At 33.7% G+C, this 18,318-nt stretch overlaps 1 protein-coding gene across 1 annotated transcript in view; it reads left to right on the top strand.

Moving 5' to 3' along the window:
- Positions 1 to 18,318, top strand: part of SHOC1 (shortage in chiasmata 1) — a 48,306-nt gene that overhangs the window by 28,522 nt on the left and 1,466 nt on the right. The window contains exons 16-28 of the mRNA XM_077171429.1: positions 65 to 172; positions 1,764 to 1,951; positions 5,514 to 5,586; positions 7,013 to 7,082; positions 7,686 to 7,870; positions 8,369 to 8,474; positions 10,138 to 10,249; positions 11,185 to 11,306; positions 12,254 to 12,347; positions 13,402 to 13,533; positions 14,897 to 15,046; positions 16,063 to 16,231; positions 16,450 to 17,007. Coding sequence (XP_077027544.1) covers positions 65 to 172; positions 1,764 to 1,951; positions 5,514 to 5,586; positions 7,013 to 7,082; positions 7,686 to 7,870; positions 8,369 to 8,474; positions 10,138 to 10,249; positions 11,185 to 11,306; positions 12,254 to 12,347; positions 13,402 to 13,533; positions 14,897 to 15,046; positions 16,063 to 16,231; positions 16,450 to 17,007 — 2,067 coding nt within the window. The remainder of the gene's footprint in view (positions 1 to 64; positions 173 to 1,763; positions 1,952 to 5,513; positions 5,587 to 7,012; positions 7,083 to 7,685; positions 7,871 to 8,368; positions 8,475 to 10,137; positions 10,250 to 11,184; positions 11,307 to 12,253; positions 12,348 to 13,401; positions 13,534 to 14,896; positions 15,047 to 16,062; positions 16,232 to 16,449; positions 17,008 to 18,318) is intronic.

The raw sequence follows: 18,318 nt of genomic DNA on the forward strand, positions 1-18,318 counted from the left end.
ATACATATAAAATGTAAGTTCTGACATCTTTTGTAGACCACACCTCTGTCTTCTATTTGTAAAGGTAAAGTAGATGAGAAGGAGATCATGCTGTTCAGACATGCTGCTCTGGTACACCTGCTGGTGACAGTTCGAGATCTGCTACTAACATGTGGCTTGGATACTGCTCTAGGTATGTTTTCAGTCCTGAATAATGACACCCAGAAACCCAAAGCTTTGTGTGCATTCTGCGGACAATCCCTCATGTTTTTAGCTCTGACTCTTTACCATCAGGGTATGTGCTCAGTTCATGACTAATAGAATGCTGTTTGTTATTCCATTTGTTAACAGCTTTCACATATATAATATGTCTTGTATCTCAGAATGAAAAATTTTCATTGGAATCTCTATGTGGAAACTGAGGAACATGCAAAAGCCAAGTCCTTTTCTATTTACCATCTATCTTTGTGAATGTGGAACACATTCCACATAAAATATTGTTAGGCTCCATGGACGTGAGCTACTTAAATCTGAAATCATATTAAGCAAAATCTTAAATATTATCTAATGTGTCAGGAGGAAAGAGGTTTGAACTTCCAATACTGAACTTATGTAGAAGATTTTTTTGAGCTTTTCTGGTCTTATTCAAATTTGGAATATGGCAATCCATTGTAACCCACTTTAATGTCTGAAATGATAATGCTGAGCTTGTCAAATTCCTATAGGTGTGCTTTGAATTTTCAAATACCTCTATCAGGATAAGTCTACAAGATGTTGAAGTGAGTGTTTATGAATGCCCTAGGAAAGTAAGGCTCCTTCTGTCTTTATAGGAGATAAAGTTGCTTCAGAGCATCTACCTTCAGTCTGAACTATCCCTTGATGGAAGGTGTTTCCTTAATATTGATGTAAAATGTAAAACATCTGCCATAAACTGAACTGCAGGGGAAAATACTTTGTATTTCCTTAAATATTTCTAGCAATAAAAGAGTAGGAAGAAGAATACAGAATGAATATATAAGTAGAAGCCTAAGTACAATTCTTTTCCATCATTACTGTAAACAATATAGAAGGATGGGAGAAGAAAAATGAGCAGTTCTTCCTCTTCTCTTTATGTAGCAGAAGCACTCCTAGATGATATTTCAGAGTTAGAAAAGCACCTGTGTTTCCAAACCTGAGGAACAGCTCACATAGGAAATTGTACAAGTAAAAAAGATCTGAAAAAAAATTAGAAAATTGAGCAAGATACTAAGTAGGCCTTGTAGTCTTCACTATTATGTTATTGTGCTGTGTGATTCATCATGTAGTTATATTGGATGTATTTTTTCTTTATGCATTTTCAGATAACCCCAGCATTGTTCACCATTTATACATAGAAGGCACCATTCAGAGTTGAGAGTAGTTGTGATAATATGGAGAGTGGGAAACACACAGGACAAACAAGCTTTAGACAACAGTGATAGAAATACTGTTGTTGCTCAGTGTAAACAATACAGATTAGTTAAGTATAAGAGTGTTGCTGCTAGCATCTGCAGCTTTAGGATGCAATCTTACATAATTCTATCTGGAGTTACGTAGCAGATACTACATAAACTACAGCAGTTTTATAAACACCATTTATGTACCAGTGGTCATATTCTCCTTCCACATCGGGGAGCCATTAACATTTCATCTGTTTTTGTGCAAGATACCTTCACAAAGATTTTAAATTGATGTGCAGATTGAACACAATGCTTGACAATTATCTTTTGTCACTCCATTTACTTCTTTTGTTGCTTTATTAACAGGTTATTTGTCCAAGGCAAAGGATATCTACAAAAACATTTTAGAATCCTGTTTGAATAATATCTGGAGGCAGCTGAAGATTGTACAGTACAGCAGCCAGAAAAAGCATGAAACTCATCCCAAAATAACAGCACTTCAGTGTGAAATGTTGAATTGGATGAAAAGTTGTGGAGAGAAATGCAGTGTTAAGGTTAACAAAGTAATCAATTTCTCTTAACAAACAAAATCATTCTAGATTACATGAGTAATTGCAAGATGGGGTTTGAACAAACGTTCATTTATAAAAAAAGTCTAATAATTACCTCATGGTATCTATTAAATAAGGCTAAATAAATTTTTAGAACTCTGTCACAGCAGTACAAGGTTTTGTTTGATCAAATCTCCTTTTGTTGCATGTCTGAAATAACATGCAAAAGAGTTTTAGCATTGCCAGGGCTTTATCTTGTTGCAGGTGGTTTTGTTTTCCTGGTAAGTTTATTGTATCATCAGTTACTAAAAATTATAATACAGTGTTTTGTTGAAAGCCTCATTCATCTGGCATAGACAGAATTGTAGTGCAAGTCGTGATTGTGTGCTTTCATGGCATGACTTGGAGCACACATACGCCAAGGAGAGCTTGGATGGTGTTATCCACAGATAACCTCTGCTTAACCAGTCTATCTGGCCAACCTCCTGGCATTTGAATGATACAAGAAGCAAATATCTGTGAGTGATAGCTTTGGCATGGAAGAGAGAGTTTTGGAGGATATTCAAATTACCCAAAGATTCTCTCTTCTGGACGTGTGAATATTTTGGGTGATATGACACAGTACCAAGTACCACCTTCCTTTGCAGAATATTTATTATTTCTTTACAGAAAACTAATCACATTAAGAAACAGGATGAAATGCATTGTGTTTAAAGTGTTCTAAATGTTTGTCATAGAATTTATGATCCTAAACACAGCCAAAAAAGATCTTTAAGTTCATTTTAGCTTATTTCCATACTTCACTTCCTGAGGATTTATTCTTCTTGTGTTTAAGAGTTGCACTGGGAGCTCTGAATATCTTTTGATTAAATTTTGCTGAGAAGAACAATATAATAACTTATAATACACCCTTTTTGAATTTAAAATTAAAACAAAGCAACAAAAATAAAATGCTGCTGATTGTCTTGTTGTCTGTCCTTCAACAGACACACTAAGATGATTTTGCATCCTTTTTGTCATCTTAAGAGCAGGACATTTTGCTTTGTGATACTAGGATTATGTTGTAGTAGGAGGTGTATGAGAACTTGATGTCATTTTGAAGTCAGCTAAGTGGCAATTTGGCTTTTCTTCTGAACTCCTCTAACCATGATTTTTTAATTTTTTTAGCTATAACTCCTGAGTTTTGACTTGTTTGCATGACTTAGTTGTGCAGAGATATGCATGCAATATAATGCCATATATGATTTTATTCACAATTACTAATTGTTTCCTGTTTCCTAGCATTCAGAGACAGGTTTTAATGAGCCAGACTAGGTAGAAGGAGGATTCCAGTTCAATAGGAAGTAAAAGTTGTATTCCATGAACTATTTACTGTTCTATCATATCACATCAATATCCGTTAGTATGGTGTGAAATAGGATAGTTTCATTATCCTTTTATTAGCCAAAGTTGTTATTGATGCAGGATTGTAATGGGACATTTCCTTTGTAAGGAAGAAGTTACTGCTGGTTTAGAAAAAAAAAATTTTGTTCTTTGTTTCATTATCTTTTGTACTCATGATTAGATAGAAAATTACTAAAAATTTCGTGTGGCTCACATGAACATATAATGAGTCTGCTGTTGAATTGTGTGTGGAAAAGCAGGTCTACATTTTTAAATGCAGTTGTCCAAAACTGCTTATAAAGATGCCAGTGGATTGTTGAGTGCCTCTTCTGGGCACCTGCTTATGGAAATTGAAATCTGCCTCTGCCTGTCAGACCAGAAGTCCTTTTCTGACAAGATCTATCATGTTTTTAATATTTACACGTACCATTATCTTATGACTGTAAATCTTAAGAATCAAACAATGTTATGTGCCTTCTTTAAAATCTGTATCTTGTGTACAACATGAAAACTATTTGTACAATGGCAAAAAAGTTCAGAGACCATCCTGTCAGAAAGCATGGTGATGTATTTAGGTACATATTCTTTATATACTTAGTGTAGCATGTGTTTAGTTTGTATCAGTTAAAATGATGGGACAAGGTAAACACCTTCTCTGATGGGGATTCTTTTTAAGACTGTGTCAGTTTGGTAGATTCTAATTCTTTTTAACATGTTTGTGTTAAGCAATATTCAATGCATCTGAGATCTCTGGCAGAAACACTTTTGTGACTCCATCTATGTATTGGAAGATCTTTCTAACCAGTTCAGCAGTACATCCAATCACATAAGTACCTTGCAGGCTGAATTCTAGATATCTTCAGATTAAGTTCTGTCTCCATGAGGACAATTTTTCTAATGTGACAGATCTGTCTAGTACAATAGTCATAATGGGGTATAATATCTTTAGATAATGTCTTTAACTAGCATTCTTTTTGAGTTCAGGAGCAAGTCAAGTCAAAAGCCAAGCAAGCAAGGCAGAAGCCTGGCCTGCCTGAGCAGGGATCTTCTAGAATTTAGGTGGAAAAGGAATGTGTATGGACTTGGGATGTCACTTATGAGCAGGTGACTTTAAAGGGGACTGTCCACTCCTGTAGGGAGAAAATTTATATGGCCAAAGCTCAGTTGAAGTTCAAGCTGGCCAACACTGTGAAGAATGACAAAAAGGGCTTTTTAAATAAGTCAAGAGCAAAATAAGAACAGAGACAACATCATCAACTCTCAACACAGTTGGTCACCTCAAAATTGGGACGTAGACAAAGCAGAGACATTCAGTGTTTCTTTTGCCTCTGTCTTCAATCCCCAGAGCCCAGTGTTAGAAGACTGTGACTAAGGATAATGTTGAACTCCCAGCCACTCCTGAACTTGTTTGAGACTTGCTGCTCCATCTGGATGTGCACAGACGTATAGAGCCCAGTGAGGTTCATCCCAGGGTACTGAAGGAGCTCAAAAATGTCATTATGGGAACTCTTTCCATTATTTTTCAGCTGTCTTGGGAGTCTGGAGAGATCCCAGCTGACTGAAAGATGTTAAATGTTGTTTCAATTTTCAAGAAGGGAAGGAAGGAAGTCTCTGGTAATTACAGACTTGTCTGTCCCACTTCAGTGCCTGTTAAAATTATAGAAAAGTTTATTGTGGGAGTTACTGAAAAATGCTTGAGAAACAATGCAGTCATTGGCCATGGCCAGCACAGGATCACAAGAGAAAAGTGCCACTTAACCAACTAAATTTCCTTTCTTTTCCCACTTACGACAAGGTGACCCATCTAGTTGACCACGGGAAGCCAGTGAGTGTAGTTTTTAACTTCAGCAAATGTCTCTTACAGTATGCTAGATGAACTGTTCATCACAGAGCTAGGCAAGTCCATAAAGCACTAAGCCTATCTAAGTTCAAGAAGCTCTTGGATATGGTTTAGTTTTAGGTAGTCCTGTGAGAAGCAGGGTTTTGGACTCTATCCTTATGGGTCCCTTCCAACTTGAAATATTCTTTGATTGTCATTGTGGAAAACTCCAAAGTTTCCGGGTTTGCCATCTGTTTATTCAATCTTGTGTTTTCTGTGCAGAGGAGAAAGAAAGGTCTATGCAGGCTGAAAGAAAAAAAAAATTTAACCTTACTTGAGTTTCTTTTAATTGTCTTCATACAGATACTAATCATTACGAGGATGGACTCTGAAAGAGAAAAAGATGCCTTCATTCACCCATTATCTAGGATAGAAGGTGAATTATTATTTTATGTGTATTTTTGAAATAAAAAGTGGCTGTTATTCTGTAGATTGCTGCATTCCTGTGTAGATGCTTGATGCAGGTGTTTCTCCCTTCTCATCAGGACCCTTTCTACATATTTTTCACAGTGTTTAATATTTCATAACTCTTCCATCAGCCTTTTATCTTTTAATTTTGTTTTCTCCCATTTAAGAGTTCTGGTCTAATGTCTTCTATTTCAAGAGAGTAATAATTTATCTGCCAAGTCAAAGATTTTTTTTTAACAGAACATGAAGGGGCTGTGGACAGCCCATTGCCTAATTATATTTTTATCGGTTATCTTGATCAGATTGTCTCATTGTTTTTAGCTGATCATTAGTCACAAGCTTTCTTCCTTGCAAGCATATTCAGAGCAGTTAGATTTTAGAAGTCTTAACTAAGCTCCCCGGCATAAAGCCTTGAATGAGTATTCAGGTACAGATCAAATTTTCCTTTAGCTATATGTTGCTGATCTTGTTTGCTAATTTGTTAAATATGTCAGCATAAGCTGTATCAATCTATAAAGCTCAAGACAAAAATATATTGTTTCCAATATCCCACCTCCCTACTGATACAAGCAACATTTTCATCATTTCAACATTTTACTTTGAGTAATTTCACAAGTACAAGCTTGTTTAACACTGCAAATTCAGCTGGTAAAAAAAACACATTTCAGGAAAATTAGAATTTGAGCCTATAGTTATGTTTAGGACAAGTCACTGACTCCTTTTATATTGCTTTTTTAAAATCCATTTTCATAAATCCTATTTGCTTGAACCTTATCAAGTGTTGTGTATTGTGCTGTTCTTTTGCCTTTAAAAATAAAAATAGATTTCCTGTGCTCTTAAAAGAAAAAAGTCTGTCTTTTAGAATGTTTTGAAAGGGAGGAGGCATGTTCACAGCACTTTTACTAATAATAATATTTAATGAAAAGAGCTTTATTTGTTTTAAGATCTTAAGACTTGTTTGCAAACACAGGTCAATCCAACTACGCTTTTGAAAAAAGGCACTTGTGTAGAACCAGCATTCCTTCTTCGATACATCTTCCAGTTAAAATTTCAAATGTACAAAAAGTGTAAAGAAATTTAATTTATAAAGGGGCAAATGTGCTTTTGTATTACCCTTTAATTTTTCATTTTAAGGTAATAGGGTTGTGAGTTTCTGAGACATTAAACTTGTTTGCATTACTTTTTCCTTGGTTTCTGAGAAGGAAGATTCTAAATCATTACATCCAACAATACAATGCAGAAATTATAGAGGACTTCAGCAAGATAGACTATGTAATACTTAAAATTTTAATAACCTGTGGTTTTCCACATTTGCTACTTACTGTTGTGTGTGGATTCATAGTCACGGAGGCTTATTTATTTCATCAACTGTTTAATTTTATTTTTTTAAACAGGTTTGAAAGCTGTGGATTTGAATTCTGAGAAAAAAGGAAACCCTTTAAGTTGTAAAGAGATCATAAGCAAGTAAGTTACATTCTTTATTCATGAGAACAAATTCTTTAGTCTACACTAAAGTCAGTGAAACTTCAGTTACTTTAGTTCCTTTTTGTGGGTCTTTCCAGTCTGGAGTAAAGTTTTCATGGTAGCATTAGTTTGATAGCTGTAGTTTTCACCTGTAGCTTCATTTTTAGAGTTGAGAATTTTTTCCACTCTAGAAAAATGCTTAGTGAGGCCTAGAGGAACTTTAGGAACAAACAATTGCATATTCTTTATATGTTGTTTTGCCTGTTTAGAAAAAGAGAAATATGTAGAGAAACATGATTTTTGCTTGTTATAGAAAAAGATGGTGAAAGGGCATAACAGAAGAAATTACAAATCATGACATTCTGAAATATATGATATTTTAGGCAGATAATTGTAGGAGGAAGAGTACAGCTTTTGATTTTTAAATTAACTTTTAAAGGAGTTGGAACCTTAGCCAGGAATGGTAAATATATTTTTGTAAATAGACTTTAAGCAGTTAGAATTTGTCAAAGTGAAACTGAGTTTATTTTGTTCTTGTTTATTTTGTTGAGGGTATTTCTACCTGCATTTATTTTTATTCATATTTTGTTGGGGTTTTTTAAGTCTTAGTAGATATTCCTGCATTGTTGTACATAATCAGCAAATTGGAGCTGACTTTCCTTGGACACACTTCTCACTAGTAATGGAATATGATTATTCTGAAAATTCTGGCTGGAAAAATCTGTGCAAAAATCTGAATGTTACTTACATGACTTTTAAAACCACCTTCCCTGAAACAATACAAATGGGTAAGTGTTCTCCAGAATTGTAATAAACAGTTAGACTGACATATCAAAAGAAAATATTTTCTGTTCCATAAAATGCTACATTCTTATGCCTGTGGAAGAGAATGAGTAAAACATTATGAGAGCTAAAGTTCAACAAACAGAGCTAGGTTATCTATGCAGCAAGAAGGTGTTTTTATTAGAGTGTAAGCCTAGTTTTGCCAGGACGTAGGAGTACATGTGGGTTTATAAGAGACTTGTGCCAAGTTCATAAGTTGTTTACAGCTTCTGCAAGCTGTATCCACCCTTCCTCATTCTAAGGGAATGCTACAGATCTAAAAAAATCTGAATTTAAGCATAATTTCAAAAAGATTCAAGGGAGTTTCACTTTGGGGGGAAAAAAGGATAGAGTGGAAGCATTTTATTGGAGATTTATAAAAGATGCATTTTTGAATGTCCATTTGATGTATCTATAGTTTTTTGCTTATTAAACTATTATCTTACTTATACAAAATGTTTCAGGGAATCATGGTGGTTCCTTTCTTCTGCAAGTACAGATTCCATATGTATTTCTGACAACTGAAGGTCTTCTTAATATGCCAGATATTCTTCAGCTTTTTGAATCCAAGTGAGTGAAAAGAAGGGTTTCTGTGGGCTATTTATCTTCAGATTTTCAGCACACATATGTTATCCTACTCTATCATGTATTAGTCATCTACTTCGCTATCACATACATTTCTGCAATTACACTATTAGCTCTTTAAGAGACAAGAATATAGTTTTTTCTGTTGAAGTTGATAACTTAGTACTAGAGATTCACACACATGCCAACCAGAATGGAATTGGACAAATTTTTAAATTGTAGCTGGTATTTTTAAATCAAAACAACTTTTTTAATTGTCTACTTTTCTCTGAAAATCATGATGTTCACAAACTTTTCTTTTCTTTAGTGCTTCTTGGTCCTTGGAAGACTTTGTATTTAATTCTTCATAAAAATTGCTTTTTGTTGTTGTTGTTTTTATCCACTTAAGCTATACTAAATACTCAAACTGAGCAATAGTAAAACATCTTATTTTCTGGTGCATCACAGTGTTTAGGAGAGGCTAAGTTTAAAACAAAAGCTAATTTATTCATAACATTCAGATCCACTATTTGATTAATTTTTAATACTCTATAACCTGTATGAATACTACAAGGGTTGTAAACCATTGTGCTTCTTTGTTTTTTCTTTGACATAATTTTCTTGAATTTTGCTCTCACAGTAATAAGTACTTGGTAAAGCTACCTTGTATCTCATGAGGGGAAAGAAAAAAAAAAAAGAATGAAAGAAACAAAGAAACACTGAAACAAAGATATAGGGAGCAGAGCAGCAATATCTCTCAAACATAGTGACAGAGATACAGATAGTTGATTTCACCATATTGTGGGTCAGACATGCCAGTTTTTAACCTGGGTATATCCTTGAGTCACCTGTGGAGCATTTTTGGTCTGTTTCTAATGACAATTCAGTAGGGAGAAAAAATATGTCTTTGATATATATTTAAAATTTGAACACGTAATCTGATATGCTTTTACTCTGACTTGTTCAAGTTCTCTGTTTGGCCTGGCCATAGTGAACAATGTTTTATTACTTTTTCACTGGCTTCTTTTAGCACTGGTGAGGGAGTTAAATAGGTGGGCAAAGAGCTGAACAATTTCAGAAAAGGGAAGAGTTGACTTTTTAAAAATATCTGAATACACTGTCCATACAAGTTTCTAGAGGACATACTGGCAGATTCAGGTTTAGGTTTCTTGTGTTTCCTAGTAAAACACAACAGGAACTTTTACTGCTGGCAGTTTTAAGTCACTCAGAAATTTTAGGATCATACCAATGGCAATCAGCCAGTTTGCTTTGCTTTATGCTGCACAATCATGAAAGGAGGAAAAGAAATGCAGTATGTAAAGTCAGAAAAAGTTTCTAAGTATCTATCTTAGTTTCTATATTACCACCATATTTTTTGTAAACTCAAAGCCTGGATGTCAAGGTCATACTCAATGCAGTTAGCAATATAATTTAATTACTGCTACATTGATATGTTTTATTCAAATGTGAACATATCTTAAAGTGAACTGAGCATTTGGGAAAGATCAAGACTATATAATTAAAAAACTGTATTAAAGGGTGTCTGTTATCCATTTCCTTTAAGAAAATAATATTACTTTGTATGTATTTATTTATTTATTTATTTATTTTATTATAGTATTTATTTATAACTTGTCTGAGTTTTAATGAAATAATTTTACTTTTTCAGGTACAGCATTACCTTTGTTGAAAGAAGCAGCAGTTACTCCTTAAGGCTCTTTGGAAGTGCAGATCAATATGTTGTGCTGACAGTAGATGAATGCACTGCTATCTTTCTGCAGGTACAAAATGAAACTACTGTGTCCAAATTCTGTTATGTGTTCAGTCACTTCTAGGCCATATCTTCAGACTTCTGACACATTTTTCTTCCCCATAATTGTATTTAATTCATGCGTTGTTTCACATCACAAATCATTAACCCTAAAAGTCTGTGCCAGTTTGACTACTTTAAAATGTTCTCAGTTTCTTCACTGAAGTAACATTTGACCTGTGATTTGATTTTACAAAATGTAGTTAAAGAATGCATACTTGAAAAGAGGGTTATATAAAGAAATTTTGTAGCAACCAATTAAATATATTTGTGGTTCTATTCTCTTACTAGTGTGCATATTAATTCCTTCCATTTCAGATGGTTATCTGAATTGATCTATAGAATAATTTGTCCTAGTTTTAATAAAAAATAATAGTTTAAGCAATAGCATACTACTTATATTCTGGTATGCAACAAGACAGATTACAGGTAGAAGAACTGCTTCTGAAAGATAGATACATAATAATCAATTAGTATTGCAAGTACAGCATAGACATTCTTACTAGCTGCTGCAATTAGTGATGTACTTTATATAGTTAGTGTAGGTATGATATGACTTGTATAGGCTAAGTACTTCAGAAGTTTATAACAATATCTTGCATTATTAAAGTTCACAAAAAATATTGAGAACAGCCTAAAAAGGTATTAACACTGTTTCTTTTTAGAGGAAGGAAGGAAGAAATGGCATAAAGCTTTGAATCAGCCTTTTGAAGTTCAAAGAAAATAAAAGTTGGGAATACAAACTAGTTCTCCCAACTCTCATATGTGTCCTTAATGCTTACATTATTTAGCTGTATTTATGTTTGATCTAGTTTCTGCATATTATATTGATACTCATTAAAAGCTTGGAGCAGCCATGGTAATGTATTTATTTATTTTTTACTCTTTATTTAAATTCAATGGCAGACTGTCGAAGAACTAAATTATGAGGACTCTTGTGACACTGTAATATCAAGGCTGATGGCATTATCACTCCAATATACGTGCTGTTGGATTATTTTTTATTCCAAAGAAAGACTGAGTTTGGAGTAAGTTACTAAATTCTTTTGTTATCCTGGTATTTTTAAAACAAACTTGTCACTTAAGAAAACTGCTTATTAAAACAAGTTGATACTCATTTATCTTTGAACTTCTCTGTAGGAATACATTTCTCTTAGAACAATACAAATATTGTAAGCTCATATTTCTAGTGTGCTTTGGATTTTTCACTTAGTTAAAATGTTGTCATGCTCCTATTGAAAAACTCAGTGGAATTGTAAAAGTAATAGTGATCACTGGAGACCACCAAAAGCTTAGAAAAGTTTTGTATTTGTGAGACTATTTTCAATCTTACACCAATGTTAAAGAAATGGTCCTTATAAATAACAGAGTTTGAGGCAGCCAATATTAACACGAGGTATATTTGAAATCAACAGGTCCAGAAGTTTCACAACTCCAAAGATATGAAATACTGGAACTATTCTAACATCTGTTTGAAGTAAATTAACCCATACGAATGCATGGTTATGAATTACTGTGTTAATACCATTGTATATTATTTGCAACTTGAAATATTCTTCAAGTGTTCTTCCAGTGCATCAGTAGTTCTCCTTTTGCTGTGGAAGCACAACTTCTGTTGACATAGTTCAAATAAACATTAATTTATTGCCTCTTTTGAGATTTTTTTCTATAAGCAAGTGGTAATTTCCACTCTGTTTTTCCTCCGGTGTCTCCAGTGACTCACCTTGATCCAGACCTTTTGCTTCAGACCAGACTTGCTTTTCTGTAGACTACTGTTTTCTTTCCTTACAGTCCTTCAGCAGTCAGTCCCTAGAATGTATTCTAGTTTTCTTTCCACAGATATTAATGCTCCAACTGTACCAGTATTCTGAATTCCAGAAAATGAAACAGATATTTATGAAGACATGGAAAAAATTGTTTGAGATTATTACATGTGCATATTAAATATTAGTGATCCAGTGAAACTGTTTTACAGGTACAGTCTCAAGGGAAATACTCTGCTTAACCTTGTCTTAATTTATGCCACTCTAATTGAACTTACACAGAAGACAGAAGACTTTGAAGTGAAGGTAACTTTTTTCTGTATTAATCTTCATGATATGCTATTTCTAAAAAGCTCAATCAAGTGTGCCTTCTACATCAAAAACATAAAATAGCTCAAAATTGCTTAAATAGGAGAACGTCTTAATTCAGTGCTGTTAAAGTCAGTGAAAAGACTGTGTTGGCTGCAATACAAGTTGAATCAGAATCAAATAGCAGTTTGAAATCTTTTCATAACAGGGAGTCAAAAAATGTAATCAAACCTTTAATAAATTATTAGGATATATATTAATCTTGCTTATGTCTTAATTTGAAGTTTCAGATCAATATTTTGTTGCTGATGTGACAGAAGAAAAAAATAAATAATTTGCTGTCAGCTAGTGTGCTTTTTTAATGTGACAAGATAGGTTAACTTCTTTCTTTAAAAATCAGGAAATCTAGAAATCTGTTTTAGTATCCAGAATAATCAGCATTAAAAAAATGGGGCAGAAGTTTCATTCAGCTTACCAAATTGTGGGTAACTTATATTTTTGAATGAATTGATATCTTTTTAGGCACTTTTTTCATTTATTTGCAGCCAATATTGAGTGCAGATCTTTATGAAGTCATTATTATTTGCATATTAAAGTTTGTATAAATTTACCTGGTTAAACGAAAGTTACGAGGATGAAGAGAGGACAAAGCTTTTTCATTTCATATACTCACCAGTGTAGCTTTTATGGAAATTATAGGTTCAAAATGTTACACATTATCTTAAACTGTAGTAGGCATCTCACAATTGCCTGTTTTATTAGGAGCTCATGTTATGCCCAGAAACTTGATCACATATGAAAGACCTTTAGGATAAATAAGTTAATTTCACCTACATAGGATCTTCATAAATAAGGAGTGTGATTTGCAGCCAGGTCGAAGGTTGGAGTTTTTCTGCATGATAAGCATGGATCAGGTTTGATCAGGTTTAATCACTCAGCGGTACTGACTCTTGTGTTCAAGGTGACCTTTAGTTTACATGTCAATGTCTGGAGCAAATTAATACACTCCTTCAAGTAAATTTTAACCAAGAGTATTATGTATCACTTTTAGGTAGTTCTTACGCCAGGGATTGAAGAGACAGCACTGGTAATTCGTCAGATTGCTGACAACGTTTTGATAGCATCTAATATCAGTCCTTATGAGTGGCTGGACAAATCCTGGCTTTCTGTCTTGCCATCTGAGGTTTGCTTATCTTCCTATGAATTGACAGTTTTCTTCCCATTTCTAAGATTCATAAAGATTTAGGGGTTTTTTTTTGTAGTTCTCTTAAAATATATTATTAAAATAAGCATTATTATATTTGTGTGTATATATATATATATATGCAGATATATATACAAGCATATTTCTAGTACACATGCAAAGACGTGTATACATACATATGTGTATATATATATATATATATATATATATATATATGCAATATTTCCATCATCTTTGTCAGTACAATTAGATGCAACTTGGACTTTCCCTATGCCTTCACAATTAACCTGTAGGGAGGTTTATCCACCACATCTACTTGCCAAATTGTGCAGTTCCATCGTTCTAGGCAGTAGGTTTAAAAAACTACCCAAATTGTAAAAGAAAAACATACAGTGGCTCATTTGGGCAGGAAGCCAAGTTCAGCAGTGCTGATCCATTACTTAAGTCAATGGTGTTGCTTGCTGACTTGCTTCAGTAACAGATGGGAAAAGCTTGTTTAACTCCTGCAGTTACTTGTTTAACTCATATTCCAGTAAATGCTGGAACAGACCCATCAATCCCGATCAAATATATTATATCCTTTAACTTGTCTAGTAAGTTTCTCAAATTAAATGTATGGATTTCTTCATTTTATGTGACAGCTTTGAACTGTTGTAAAGCTGAGATTGTTTTTCGCTTTGCAAAATTCAGAGGCATTAGAAAGCAAGTATTGGCATGGCCTTTCAAGAGGGGGGTGTATTTGATTGTAAGTTTTCCAATTTAGAGATTAAGGATACTGGTAAAGAATGTAGAGGAGTCATTGTATTGTGTCTGTTAAAGATATTTAATCTTGGCAGTGTTTTATGAAAGTCAGGAACAGGAAGCTGACACTGAAAACAAGCTACTCTCAAACTGCTGCCCTGTTTGTGACATTTATCCTCCCCTTGACAACTCCTGCTTTTGCCACCTGTTTCATTGCCATTAGCAAATACAACTTTTGTAAAACAGAACCAGTTTTGTCCATTTATGTTGATCTAGGTAATTCACTTTAAAATGGAGCATTAGTAAATCTGGCCATGCATTTTAAAATGAAGTTTAAGTTATTCACTTGTTTTAAGGTTTAGAAAATAAACATCTTTAGACTTGCTTTTTGTCAAATGGTTATGCAGAACTTATTCGTTTTCAGAAATGATACTAAAAAAACATTAGTTTTTATTGGACTATAAAAGTCCACTGTTTGAAAGCTGTCTTTCTATGATATACTCTAGGACTTATTCAATAAGATGTGACTTTGTAGAACAGGAAAAAAAAAGGATAAAAAATTTGTCAAATCTCAGTCTAACAAAATAACTTCCATTTCCAGCCAGAGAAATGCCTGCTTACTTTTCCATGTATCAATCCTTTGGTTGCTCAGTTTATGTTAAAGAAGGGATCAACACTGAACAGGTTATTTCTTGCAAGCTTTGATCAACTCCAGGAGCTACTGCCACAGGCTCCAAAAAAAGTTTTAAAGGTTGGTGAAAATTATTTTATGTACGATATCATTTTTTTGCTCTGCTGTAATATGTGGTTGTTTTGTTGGTTTTTTTAAATCTTACTCTAAATGTGCATTTGCCGGTGTCATTTAAAAATTAATTACAGGTTTTAGCATATCATTCATGTCCCAAATGTTGAGTCTGCTGATTCTCAGCAGATTTTGCAAAGTCACCATTTTGTTTGTGGGAAGATAATGAGAGCATTTCCTTAACTGGAAAAATACTCATTAGATCAGCTTCCTCCTCGAGCTTCACAATGTTGAATATTGTGTATTTCTAATGTAAAAGATGTCTTCCAATTAAGTATTTCCAGGGCTTCCGTCCCTCCTTCCTTCCTTCCTGCCTGCCTCCCTCCCTCATAGCACTAAGTGTTTGACACAGCCGTAGAGATGAAGAATTGTGTGCTCGTACTGTTCCTACTTTTGGGTCAAGTCTGGGAAAATTGTATACTGAATATAGTTATCTAATTCAATGAAAAATACACATATTTTATCATTCAAGAAAATGGCTGAGGACACCATTCATTTAAGGTGAAGCATTCCATTAAGGTGAAGGAGCAAGTGAACAGGTATTTGAGCACTGGATGTGAAATTTTGCATACTATTGTTTTAACTATAAATGTGTAAAGCCATCTTTATTGACAGAAAAAGCTCAGTTAAATTCCTCTGTGATGCATGATAGGTGCCAATCCATTGCAGACTGCTTCCTACAGTCTTGGAGTAATGAAGGAGAATAAATTGTATTATTAAGATATTGCTTCTCCTCTGTTTTGAGACAGAGACTATTACTTAATCTGTTTATAGATGTAAGACAGGTACATTGTGTACTGTACATGCCTCTCCTGCTTTGGTAAGTCCTTTTTTTGGTTCCAGTAAACAAAAATTTATACATCTCAGAATCTTAACAACTGATTTAACTTTTCGTACTTGGAAATGTAGACCAAGTAGTGATGTACCATCAACATTCCTAACAAATACTTTCTTCATCATTTCAGCATTTCAGTGACATGATATCTTCATACAGCCTAAATACTGCTGCTCTAGAAAAAACAGTGAAAGGTGCATCACACCCAGAAAACCAGAATAAAGTCAACACATTGTATCTTGATAATAAACAAAATTGTCAGATTTTAGAGCTGCTTGATAAGGCACAAAACAGCACAGGTAATATCTTGAATTACTAGTAAAATGTGTCTCCTTTGAAACCAAGTGAAAAATTTGAATGTATTAGAATCTTTATCTTCTAGTCATGGTAAGGTCAGTTATTCTGATGAGAGAGACTGCAATCACAATTCTCAATGACATCTTGGTTTTCTCTAAAATGTAGAAGATAAGCTAATCTTTCATTCTCATACAAAATGGTTCAAATTTTTCTCTACCAGGAACATCTCATATGAATGCTGAAGCCCTAATTCCGCCACTGAATCATCGTAAGGGTTTTTTAAAGTCTGATCTTCCAAGTTGTATGCAAAAGAAAGCATGCTCGTCAGATGTAATTACAAGGAGAAAGCTGGATTTCTTTGCTGTATCAAAGGACAATGAAGATTTTGCTTATCTAGAAGTTAAAAATTCTCTCCATGTTCAAAGACAGCCTTTCAGAATGCATAATAGCTCTGATCATTCTTCCAAAGACTCCGAAAAAGAGGATTTCTTTGCAGCTTTCAGTGACTGTGCACCTCAGGAGAGCTCTAAGAGTTTTCTAGACGAATTTAGAGACACAACATTTAAAAGCCCAGAAATTAAGATTGACCAGCCCCTGTGGAATGATTCTTCATCCACAGGCCCACATAATTCATTTGCTCATGATGGTTTTCTCTCTGATTTCTTTGATGATACGGATGAGCTTCAAAATCTGAATTTTAGCCAAATAGGTGAAACATCTAAAGGAAAGAGAAAAAAAAGGCCTCCATTCCTATGGGCAAAAGAAAAAATTAAAACAGGTAGGTCCAAAGTAAGCTGAAGATTTTGCTGAAATTGTTTTTGTTACTCAACTGTAAAGTTGTAAGACTGTATTTTATCTTTTATCTTTTATTTAAATAGTTCCTAAATCAAATTCAGCCCAACAATTGCATGTTCCCTTTGCTAATATTTACTTGCATATATATCTCTTCTGTGATAAAAGGTTCCTTACATGTTTTGTTTTGAGCATAAAGATGTCTTGGGGTATTTAAAAAAAAAAAGCCAAACCAAATGAACTAGAATTGTGTTACTGCCATTATTTTTCCCTGGTAAATATTGAAAAGCGTAGCTCTTCAATAGTATAAGATTCAGCTTCTTTTCTCTTTCTGATAGTGCCTAAAATATAGATAATGAACATGCCAGAATTAATTTTAAAGTTATGGGAAATATTATTTTGTAAACATAGATTTAGATAAAAGATTGTATTTTCTCCATAGGACCAAAAGGAGATTCAGCATATCCTGAGAGTGAAATTCAGATTTTACTAATGGCTATATTTTGCTGTTGGCATTAAAGGAGTAAAAATGGCACTCTGAAAATCTCTTAAGTTTGTTTCATAAACTTCCTTATTCTTGGAATATTTTTAGCTAGTATCTCCAGGGTTAAACTCTCCACTTGAAATCATTCCAAAGCTTATATTTTGGAATGGTATTTTGGAATACCAAAAAGATGGTAAGATGTGTATTTCAAAACTTTGTTTACCCTGAAAGTATGTTCAGTCCTTATACAAAATATTAGGCTTCTCTTTTTTTGTACTTTTCTTATCCATGGTTTACTCCATCAAATATAGTAATCTTAAAATATTTTTTAATAAATCATAATATGTATCCATGGAGTCTTGCAACTAAGACAGTCCTTGTCAGACAACATATTGCTGGATCATTTGTTGTAGTATTTCTTTTAATTCTTCTATTTCCCTGCTAGTAAGATGCCACATTAAAAAAAAAAAATCCAAGATTAAGTTTGTTTTAAAAAGTGCCTAACACCTACTACAGATGACTTAATTTATGATTTGTCTGTTCATAGCTGTCATTAAATCTCTTGGTGGTACAAGGTCAGCACAGTATTAAAATGCTTTCACTAATCAGATCAGACTCATTCATGAAAACCTAAGTAACTAATTTAAATCACTCTTTCACTGACTGCTTAGGGTAATTATGGAAGTAAAGAGAGAAAAAGTTAATTGGATATAGTAAACTTCTTTTAATTTTCAGCGTGTGTAAATTTGAATGTTCATACAGAAACAGACCTTTTGCTTCTCTGGAATTAAAATTCAGACCTGCAGTATTGCT

The sequence above is a fragment of the Agelaius phoeniceus genome, chromosome Z (assembly GCF_051311805.1).
Source record: "Agelaius phoeniceus isolate bAgePho1 chromosome Z, bAgePho1.hap1, whole genome shotgun sequence".
NCBI lineage: Eukaryota > Metazoa > Chordata > Aves > Passeriformes > Icteridae > Agelaius > Agelaius phoeniceus.